This window comes from Echinops telfairi, unplaced genomic scaffold (assembly GCF_000313985.2).
Source record: "Echinops telfairi isolate 266 unplaced genomic scaffold, ASM31398v2 ScPeMD7_7400;HRSCAF=8409, whole genome shotgun sequence".
Classification (NCBI taxonomy): domain Eukaryota; kingdom Metazoa; phylum Chordata; class Mammalia; order Afrosoricida; family Tenrecidae; genus Echinops; species Echinops telfairi.
The window spans coordinates 34,155,552-34,165,624 of record NW_022111300.1 but is presented as its reverse complement, the minus strand read 5'-3'; the positions used below and the strand labels follow the sequence as shown (position 1 = coordinate 34,165,624).

Sequence of the window (10,073 nt, the reverse complement as noted above, 5' to 3'; positions counted from 1 at the left end):
TTTCCTCATCTGTAAATTGGGGATATTATCTCCTACAGCTTTGTTAGCAGCTAGAGCAGTGCTGGGCGACAGAAATATAGCACAAGTCTTACATCTCTTTAAGTGCCCACATACTTTGTGGCTATGTGCCGGGCTACGATCCACAACATCAGCAGTTCGAAACCACCGCTGCTCCCAGGGAGAAAGACTGAGGTTTTACTCACATAAAGAGGTACAGCCTCGGAAACTAAAGGGGTGTGCTGTTCTTTGGCGTCACTATAAATGAGCGTAGACTAGATGGCAGTGAGATTTTTTGTTTGTTTTTAAGTGAGCAGGAAATTTTTACCTTAGTGATTGATATATGTTAGTTACTTACCCCAAAATATCATGGTTTTTTTTAATATCATTTCAATATCATCCGGATATTGATTATTGGGGTACTCTTATATTCTTGTTTTCATATTGGCTCTGAAATGTAGTGTCTTTTACACGAACCCAAACCCACTCCCATGGAATAGATGCTGACCCATAGTCCCCCCTGTACAGGGAGGGTTTCTGAGACATAAATCTTTATGGCGGCAAACAGTCTCATTTCTCTCCAGAGGAAGGCTGGTGGATTTGAACCACTGATCTGGCGGATAGCAGCCCACACACTCACTGAACTCACTCCCTGCCTTCGAGTGGATTCCAGCTCTTAGCGACCCCATCGCCCCTCTCAGCTCCAAGGAGCCACAGTCCAAACAGCAGCAACCTGCGGCTGCGCAGCGGCCGGCCAGCCGAGCAGACACGCCCCGTAGACGGAGGTGGGCGGTCCCCCGCTGGGTGGGCGGGGCTGCGCCGCGAAAGCCTTTTGGGCTTTGCCGGCTGCCGTAGCAAAGCGCGCCCGCGGCGCCGGCGGCGGGGGCGGTGGCGCCACGTTCTTTGCGGCCGCGGGCGTGGAAGCTGCTGGGTCTTGGGGCGGCTGCGGGTGGCCATGGCCTTCACGCTGTACTCGCTGCTGCAGGCGGCCCTGCTCTGCGTCAACGCCATCGCCGTGCTGCACGAGGAGCGCTTCCTCAAGAACAGTGAGTGGACCGGGGCGCGGGCCCGAGCCGGCACGGGGCGAGCGGGGACCCCCGGGCCGGGGGCACAGGGCGGCGGAGGGGCTCGGCCCCCGGGAGGGGGGGCCTCCCTCAGCAGGACTGATTGAGCCCAAGGGCGCGTGCCGAGCGTTCAGACGCTGTGCTCCGGCGAGCGGGCGGGGGGTCTCGGAGGGGAGCAGGACGCCCCGCAGCCGGCCTGGGTCTGCATTCCAGCCCAGCGCCCCGTGGCCGCTTTTCCGAATGGGATTCGCGGTGGAGTGTGCGGCGCGGGGCGTGGCTCATTGGGGAAGCTCAGTAGTTAGAAGAATGGGCTGGAGGAAGGGCAGTGAGGGTCCCCGGGAAAAGTGCGGGCGGCTTCTGGACCTCCTGCCACCCGTGCTCCGAGAAAGTCCTGCAGCACACACTTAGGGGTGCCTCCCGCCACCCAGACTGTGCTGGCTCACCCAGTCACCCCGAGTCCACTTCCACTCGTGCCACCCCATAGGGCAGGGTAGAACTGCCCCTGTGGCTTTCTGAGAAGAGAGCCTGTTCTTTGGGGTTGGCGGGTGCGAACTGCTGACTTTGTGGTTAGCAGACCAGCACGGAACCACTGTGCCGCCAAGGTTCCCCAGAACTTCCGAAAGAGTAGATTGGTTTTTATTCAGGAGATATTTATGGAGCACAATTATACACGAGGCCCACGTAATAGTCACTGAAGTTCACCGGTTGGTTTCCCTGCCCTTTTTAGCTCCGTTTTAATGGGAGTTCTTCGAAACAAGAACTAAGCAAGTAGTGGTTAGCGGCGTGCGAGGTTATGAAAGAGAAACAGATACTAAGCTCCTGTGAAATCTTGGAAGAAGGCTGTTGAACTTGAAATCGGATAACCGAGGACAGTAGGTGAAGGTGAAGGCTTGAGAGGGTGAAGAGAGCTTGAAGCCATGTCCTCCCTCTCATGGAGTCGGTTTGAATTCGTGGTAGTGACCCTGTATTGGGTTTCCGAGGCTTTAAATCATGACTGGTGCAGACAGCCTCATCGTCCTCCTGTAAAGAGACTGGTGGGTGTGAACTGCAGTCCTTGGCACTTCGAAGTTCAGGGCTTCCCTGAGGGCGTCATCAGGACTCCTTAAACTGTGTCGAGTTGATGTGAAATTCTGGCACAATTGAAAACAGGCTTTAAGCAGGCCAGAGAAGAGATTCGTTTTATGTTATTTGGAAGATCCTCTGGCTACAAGATGGGAAACAGGAGTTTGGGAGAGGACTACAGGTACCTGTCACTTAATGTCCATGATTCATTCTGTGAAATAGGACATTCTGTGATTTGTGATGTTGTGTGAACACCTGTGTCCTTGTAACCGTGGTAGTTCCCACTGGGGATGATTCAGGGAAGCAGTAGGCTAGCTCCTACCAAGCTGTTGCCACCTTCTCTGCTAAACTAGATACAGGGAAAGCCAGCTTGTCTCAGAAAACAGCCTGGGCAAGGGTCAGTACAAGTGAAGGGGGCCAACAAGGCCAGAGCCCGGGCTGGGATGTATACTCTTCATTAGGGCCCTACAGCACCGTGTTGGACAAAACACGGAGCATAGACTCATCAAGTCATGGGCTCTGATGGGGAGCGGGGTTGGGAGTTTAGGCCTGAATCCCCATCACTGCAGAATAGGCTGCGTGTCTAGGCCGCTGGACAGAAGTGGAGCTCTGGCCTCAGACACCCGGGAACCCAAGCCCACAGACATATATGCTGTTGGACATTGCCCATACGATCATAAGCAACACAGATCTGTGACATAGTGGGTTACACATAGGTCACAGTTCGAAACTGCTGGCTGCTCTGTAGGAGAAAGGTGAGGCTTTCTTTCTACTTCCCTTAATATTTACAGTCTTAGAAACACACAGGGGCAGTTCTACACGGCCCTATAAAGTTATGTGTCGGAATGGGCTAGATGGCGGCAAGTTTGGATTTTTCTTGGATCTGCACTCCAAATAGAGCCTATGTGGCATTGTGGTTTGCGTTGGGCTGCAAACCACAAGGTCTGCAGTTCAAAACCACCAGCCACTCCATGAGAGAAAGATGAGGTTTTCTGCTCCCATAAAGAGTCACAGAACCCCAGGAGCGTTCTACTCCGTCCTATGGGATCGCTGTGGGTCAGCTTGACTCCCTAGCGGGGAGTTAGGTTTGGTTTTGATAATCCAAATAGTCCAAGGAGAGATGTTGGGGCAGTGAAGTGGGGAAGATACAAGAGAGCTGCAAAACATTTGTGGGAAAATTCCATGTTTTAATTCCATTCCTCTTGAGCTTTTTGAACGTCCCCTCATCATAACAAACACTTTTGTGGCACTTAATATGTAACAGGATCTATAGCAAGTGTTTTACATGTATTGACTTGTATAAACTGCACAAACTTCACAACAATTCTATGAGACGGTGCTATTTTCATCACCACTTTGTAGACAGGGAACCTGGGCACAGAGAGAGTAAATAACCTTCTTTAGACTACACCGCTGCAAAGTGTGGAATTAGAATTCAAACATAAGTTCTCTGGTTCCACAGTCTGTATTGTCACCAGAAAAGTTGCAAAGATCACAAAATGTTTTAGACAGTACATTTTAAAACTATATTCAAAGATAAAACCAAATTCCCTGCCTTCAAGTTGATGCACACTTATAGTGGCCCTATAACACTTGGTAGAACTACCTTGCTGAGTTTCTGAGACAGTAACTCTTTACGGAGTAGAAAGCCCAATCATTCTCTTGAGGAGAGCCATTGGTTTCAAACTGCTGACCTTGCAGCTAGCAGCCGAACGAGTAACTTCTGCACCACCAGGGCTCCCTCCTTATGCAAAGATAGAAATAGGTTAAAAATAAAAGAATGAAAAATGATGTAGCATGGAAATAATAACCATAGGAGAGTGAAGTGGCTCTTCCAATATCATACAAAATAGATATTAACTAGATATAGAGACATTATATTAATAAACAAGCCAATTTATCAGGAATTAATTATAAACATATATACCTAACCATAAAGCTCCAAACTAGAACTGGAGGGAGACGTAGATGTCTGTAATCATAGTTGGAGACTTCACTCCCTCACTTCCCATGAAGATTGAACAACTAGTCAGACAAAGAAATCAAAGACTTCAGTAACACTAGAAACCCCTAGCTTATCACTGTCTGTGGACCACTGCACCGAGCAGCAACAGAATACGTGGTCTTCTCCAGCTCTTACAGAGCATCCTGAGGATAGACCTTAGCAGAAGCTTTGGTAAAGGTAAAATGATTGGAGTCAGAGTATATTCTCTGGCCAGAATGGAGTAAAATAAGAAATAACAAAAGGAAATTTGTTAAATTCACTAATATATGGCCATTAACTAATACACCCTTAAATAACCAGTGGATCAAAGAAGCAATCACAAAAAGAACAAAAAAATACTTTGAGATGATTGAAAACAAAAACATAGCAGAACTTATGGAAGACAAATAATGCAGCTCTTACAGGGATTTCATAGCTGTTAATGCCCGTATCAAAGCAGAAGGAAGATATCACACCAGCAACCTAATCTGGATTGAGACGTGCAAATTAGATGTAAAGTAAGCAGAAGGGCGGAAATAAAGATTACAGTGAAAATTAATGAAGGGGGGGTGTTGTTTTTTTGAAAATATCAACAGCCGTTGACAAATCTTTCACTTGATTGACCCAAAAGATCAGACTTAAATGACTAAAGTTAGAAGTGAGGGAGGGGTCACAGCTGAAGTTCCACAAATGAAGAGACCACTTCTCAACTCCCCTTTGAAGCTGGTGCCACGCTGTCAAAAACCAGACAAAGGCCACACCCACAGAGTGGAGTAGACTCTTGACTCAGTTTCTGAGGGTATAAATCCGTATGGGAACAGGTGACCTCATCTTTCTCCCAAGGAGCAGCAGGTGGGTTTGTACCACTGACTTTGGGCTCAGCAGTCCAATTCGCACCAACAGTGCTCCCCCAAACCAGAAAACTGTCGGGGTTCTTTGTAAAAAACAACTGGAGACCAATATCTCTTAGGAATAGAAACACAAACATTCTCAACAAAATGCTAGCAAACAAAATCTGGCAACAAATTGCAAATTGTCTACGTCAGGAGCAAGTGGAATCTGCCAGGAATGCAAGGTTAGTTTCACATCCACGAATCAGTTCGTGTTTATAACATACTGATGGAAGAGAGAATCCACATGGGCATCTCAGTAAGTACAGAAATCATTTGGCAAAATCCAACGTGCTTCCGTGATAAACACACTTACTTTCATACTGATGAAAGACAAGGCTTCTTCCCTAGATCAAGAATCACGCAAGAGTGTCCTCTCATGTCAGTATTGTACTGAAGGTTCTAATCAAGGCATTTAGACAAGAAGAAAAGGCATCTAGATTGTGAAGGAAAAGGAGATATTTGTTTCTAGATCTAGATGATTTTGTACATAGAACATCCTAAGGAATCTATTAAAAGACTATTAGAACTAAAGATGAGTTTAGTAAGGTAGGACACACGATCAATATGCAAAAACCAATTGTAAGTGATTTTTAAAAAACCAATTGTGTACACTAGCAATAAATAATTTGAGAACTAAATTAAGAAAATTTCACATACGATATCTTTAACAAGAAGTGTGTCTTGTACTATGAAAAGTGTGGAGCATTGTTGAAAGAACTTGAGTGGAAAGACATCCTGTTGTCATGAATTACAAGAGTTCATATTGTTAAGATAGCGACTCCTCTTAGCAGCCTCATGGACAACACCGTGAAACGCTCGTTAGCCGTTCCTGGTCCATCCTCAGTCAGTGCTATCTGTAAGCCCGTTGTCACAGCCTCTGTTTCAACCCTTCTTTCCTCTTTGTTGACCCCTCTACTTAGCAAGCACATCCTTCTCCCAGAACTGGGCCCAACTTATAGGATATCCAAAGTATGTGAGAAGTCTCAGCCTCCTCCCTTCCCAGGAGCATTCTGCTGTCCTTCTTCCAAGACAGATTTGTTCCTGCTTCTGTAGCCTTTGGTAGGTCAAATATTCTTCACAAACATAATTCAAAGGCATCCATTCTTTGGCCTTCTTTATTCAGCTTTTACAGGCATATTAAAAGTTATTAAAAGTACTATGGCAGGGAACCGATCACAGTGATCTACATATAGCCCCCTCCCAGGAGGACGGACAACAGAAAAGTGGGTGAAGGGAGACATTGGTCAGTGTAAGACATGAAAAAAAAATTTTTATAAATTATCAAGGGTGCATGGGGTGGGGGGACAGGGAGGAGAGAAAATGAGCTGATACCAAGGGCTCAAGTAGAAAGAATATGTTTTGAAAATGATAAGGGCAACAAATGTACAAGTGTGCTTGACACAATGGGTGGACGTATGGATTGTGAGGAGCTGTACGAGCCCCCAATAAAATGATTTAAAATATATATATTATATATATGTATATGTATATATATACTATGGCTTGGGTCAGGCACACCTTAGTCCACAAAGTGACATCTTTGCTTTTTAACATTTAAAAGAGGTCTTTTGCAGCTGATTATCCCCACACAATATATCCTTTGATTTCTTGACAGTACTTCCTTGGGCATTATTTGAGGATCCAAGTAAGATGAAATCTTTGACAACTGCCGTCTTCTCTCCATTTATTATGATGTTGCTGCTCATTGGTCAAGTGGTGAGGTATAATCCATACTGAAGGGTGTAGTCACTAAGTGGTTCGTCACTTAGCATTTCAAATCTCTGCTTTCAACAAGCTGAAATGGTGTCATCTGCCTATCACAAGGTTGTTAATGAGTCTTGCTCCAATCCTGCTGCAGCATTCTTTATGTAATCCAGCTTCTAAGATTATTTGCATATCGTACAGATGAAGTATGAAGAAACAATGCAACCCTGACTTACATCTTTCCTGATTTTAAACCATGCAGGATCCTTTTTTTTTTAACTGTCTCTGTACAGGGTCAGCATGAGTGCAAGTCAGTTTTTGGAATTCCTATTCTGAATGCTTTATCCATAAAGTTTACTTTATGATCCACACAGACAAATACATTGCATAGTCAGTAAAATACAGGTAGGCATCTTTTCAGTATTCCCTGCTGTCAGCCAAGATACACCTGACATCGTTAGTAATAATATCCCTGGTTCCATGTGTTTTTCCAAATCCAACTTGAATTTCTGGCAGTTTCCTGTTGGTGTACTGTTGGAACAATTTTTTAACTATTTTCATCAAAACTTTCCCTATCTGTGATATTGTTTGTTATATAAGTTGTTATTCAATCATTTCTGCATTCTGTTGGATATCTTTATTTAGAATGGGCACTAATATGGATCTCTTGAGTCTTTTGGCCAGGTAGGTGGTTTAGTTAGTTCAGCGCAAAGATAAACCGAGACCAGGCCAGAGAGAAGGAAAAGGAGTTTGTTCTGTGCTTTCTGGGAGGAGTTCACAGACTCCAGCAGGGAGTCCAAGAATCCGAGCTGCTGGGGAGGGAGAGGAGAGAAGGGAACTCCTGGGAGAACTCCACGGTTTGCAGCTGCTAGAGGGGTGGGTTTCCTAAATGGGTCTAAGTCCATAAAAATTCCGAGGCAGGTGGTTGATTTGGCGCCTAGGCAGATGGCTCACTGGCCCCTGGAATTATTGGTCCGATAGGAGCAGGCAGACTTTCCCTAATGTCCTCCAACAGGAACCTGACCCAACATAGCTGTCTCCCAAATTCCGTGTCATATGCAAGCGAGCGTTTCCAGTCCGGCATCCCTTTGTTGAACCGTCTCAGTGGGCGGCGCATCAATTCTTGGAGCCTTGTTCTTTGCACTGCCTTCAGTGTAGCTTGGTCTTCTTCCTTCAGAGCTGAGGATTCTTGCTTCCGTGCTGCCTGCTGAGGAGTTACACATTGGTACAGTGTCTCCATTCCTTCTACCTTCTTGTGATGCTTCCTGTATTCAATATTTTGCTCATAGAAGCCCTCAATATTACACACAAGCTTGAATTCTTTTCAGTTCTCCTACCTTGAGAAACGCTGAAGCTGTTCTTTTCGTTTTCCGATTCCAAGTCATACATTTCATTGTAATGCTTTTTGTCTTCTCAAGCCACACATTGGAATTTTCGTTTCAACTCTATTGTGCATCATTTCTTCCATTCATTTAGCTAATCGTGGTTCAAGAGCAAGTCCCAGAGTCTCCTCTCGCATCCATTTTGGTCTTTTCTTTCCTAGCTTCCTATTTTTGTTTTATTTATTTAAAACATTTTATCGTGAATTAGATAGAGACTTACAGAGAAGATCATTGAATGAGTCACATCCGTTGCAGTACCCTGGATCTACCATCGCTGCTTTCACTTCTCCCTGTGTTTCCTGCTTCCCTAACCCTCTGTAAACGCTGCGCTTTCCATCGCAACGACTTGGTGGCTCTAACAGGCAGTGAGTTCAGTTGCAGGCCTGGAAGGTGACTACGGCCACAGCCCCGGTGGTTCTCCCCGTCTCTGTCGACCAATAAGCCTGGTCTCTTAGGGTTCTGTGTTTCCCCCACTCTCACCAGTACCTTCTCATGTTACCCTTTCCAGAGCAGTTGGCAGTGGTAGCTGAGAGCCATCTTGTTCTTCTGATCTCAGGGCCTGGAGACTGGTGTTTGTGTGGTCCGTCCGTCCGTCCGTCCATCGGACTAGTTGTTTTTATACCCCTTCCAGTTTTCATCATCCGTCCTCCAGAGAGGCAGAGGGCACTGACAGTTGCACTCTGGGTGCCTGCTCACAAACTTCTCAGACCCGTCAGTATTCATGAAAGTAGAATGTAGAGCACTGTCTTTATGATTCTGAGCCCACAGGCCCAGCGACTCGTTCCCCTAAGGTGTTTGGTGATGGCTAAGAAGTGTTTATAACCTTGCTCCCTGTGTGCTCCACCATGTTCATGGATATGTAGACACAAAGGTAAAGACACATATTACAATATATATTCAAGTTTATTCTCCCACTCTCCCTCTCCATCTGTTAAGCCTGCATGTCTACCCTAGCATCTACTGGTCTTTCACCATATTGCAGGATAGCATATTTAACAATATACGCCTCAGTTTCAAACCTCTCCGTCTCCCCTGCCTCCATCACATTTTGTCAAAACCTCCCTCTTACTGTATATTTCGAGGCTCTGTCTCGGGCACTGTGGACGCGTTGTCAGGATAGACCAGTCCCTGGAGCAGGACACCGTGCTCAGTAAAGTAGAGGGACAGTGAGGAAGAGGAAGCCCTCAGCAAGGTGGACTGAAACAATGCCACAGCAGTGGGCAGAGCGTGGGAACAGTGGTGAGGACGGCCGGACCGGCAGCATTTCCTTCTGTTGTGCATTGGGTCACTGTGGGTCAGAACCAGCTCGGAGGCACCAACCGAACAACCACCAACTTGTGGATGGCCTTCTCCTTCACCCCATGAACTCTTGCCTGCCCTCGAGCCCATGACCTCACCTCCCTCCCTCCTCTCCCATCCCACGTAATGATCAAAGACCTTTGTGACTTTTACTGTAGTAATCGCATACACTGCCGTTTATATGATTAACTAGTTTCATTCAGTATTAAGTACTGATACAGCTACAGAGTGGGTGGATGAATTTTGAAAACATTGTGGTAAGTGGAAGAAGCCTCACAAAAGACCACGTAATTCCATTATCCCATTTACATAAGATAGAAAACAGACTTCAGCTTCAGGAGACAGATTGTTTGATGCCTGGGACTTTGGGAACGGCTGCTGCTGAATACTAGATTTCTTTCTGGCATGATAAAAGTGCTTTAAACTGTAATGGTTGCACAATTCAGTAAACCTCCGTAAGACCATTGGATTTAAATACTTGAAATGTGTCAACTGCATATGTGAGTTATGTCCCAATCAAACTGTATTGTGGTGGTCTGGGACCCACAATATCCCTGAGCCGTGCCTGCCCTTCCAGAGTCATTGCCGCTTTATGTGGCTCTGTAGAGGGTCGCCATGTGTGTGTGTGGGTGTGTGCACACCCCACTCCTAACACTGATCTTACTCTTTGAAAGCATATGGGCTCTTT

General features: G+C 46.0%; 1 protein-coding gene across 1 annotated transcript in view; it reads left to right on the top strand.

Moving 5' to 3' along the window:
- Positions 1–920: 920 nt before the first annotated feature.
- Positions 921–10,073, top strand: part of IER3IP1 (immediate early response 3 interacting protein 1) — a 13,988-nt gene continuing 4,835 nt past the window's right edge. Inside the window, exon 1 of the mRNA XM_004702972.2 lies at positions 921–1,043. Within this exon, the coding sequence (XP_004703029.1) occupies positions 953–1,043 (91 nt within the window). The 5' untranslated portion in view covers positions 921–952. The remainder of the gene's footprint in view (positions 1,044–10,073) is intronic.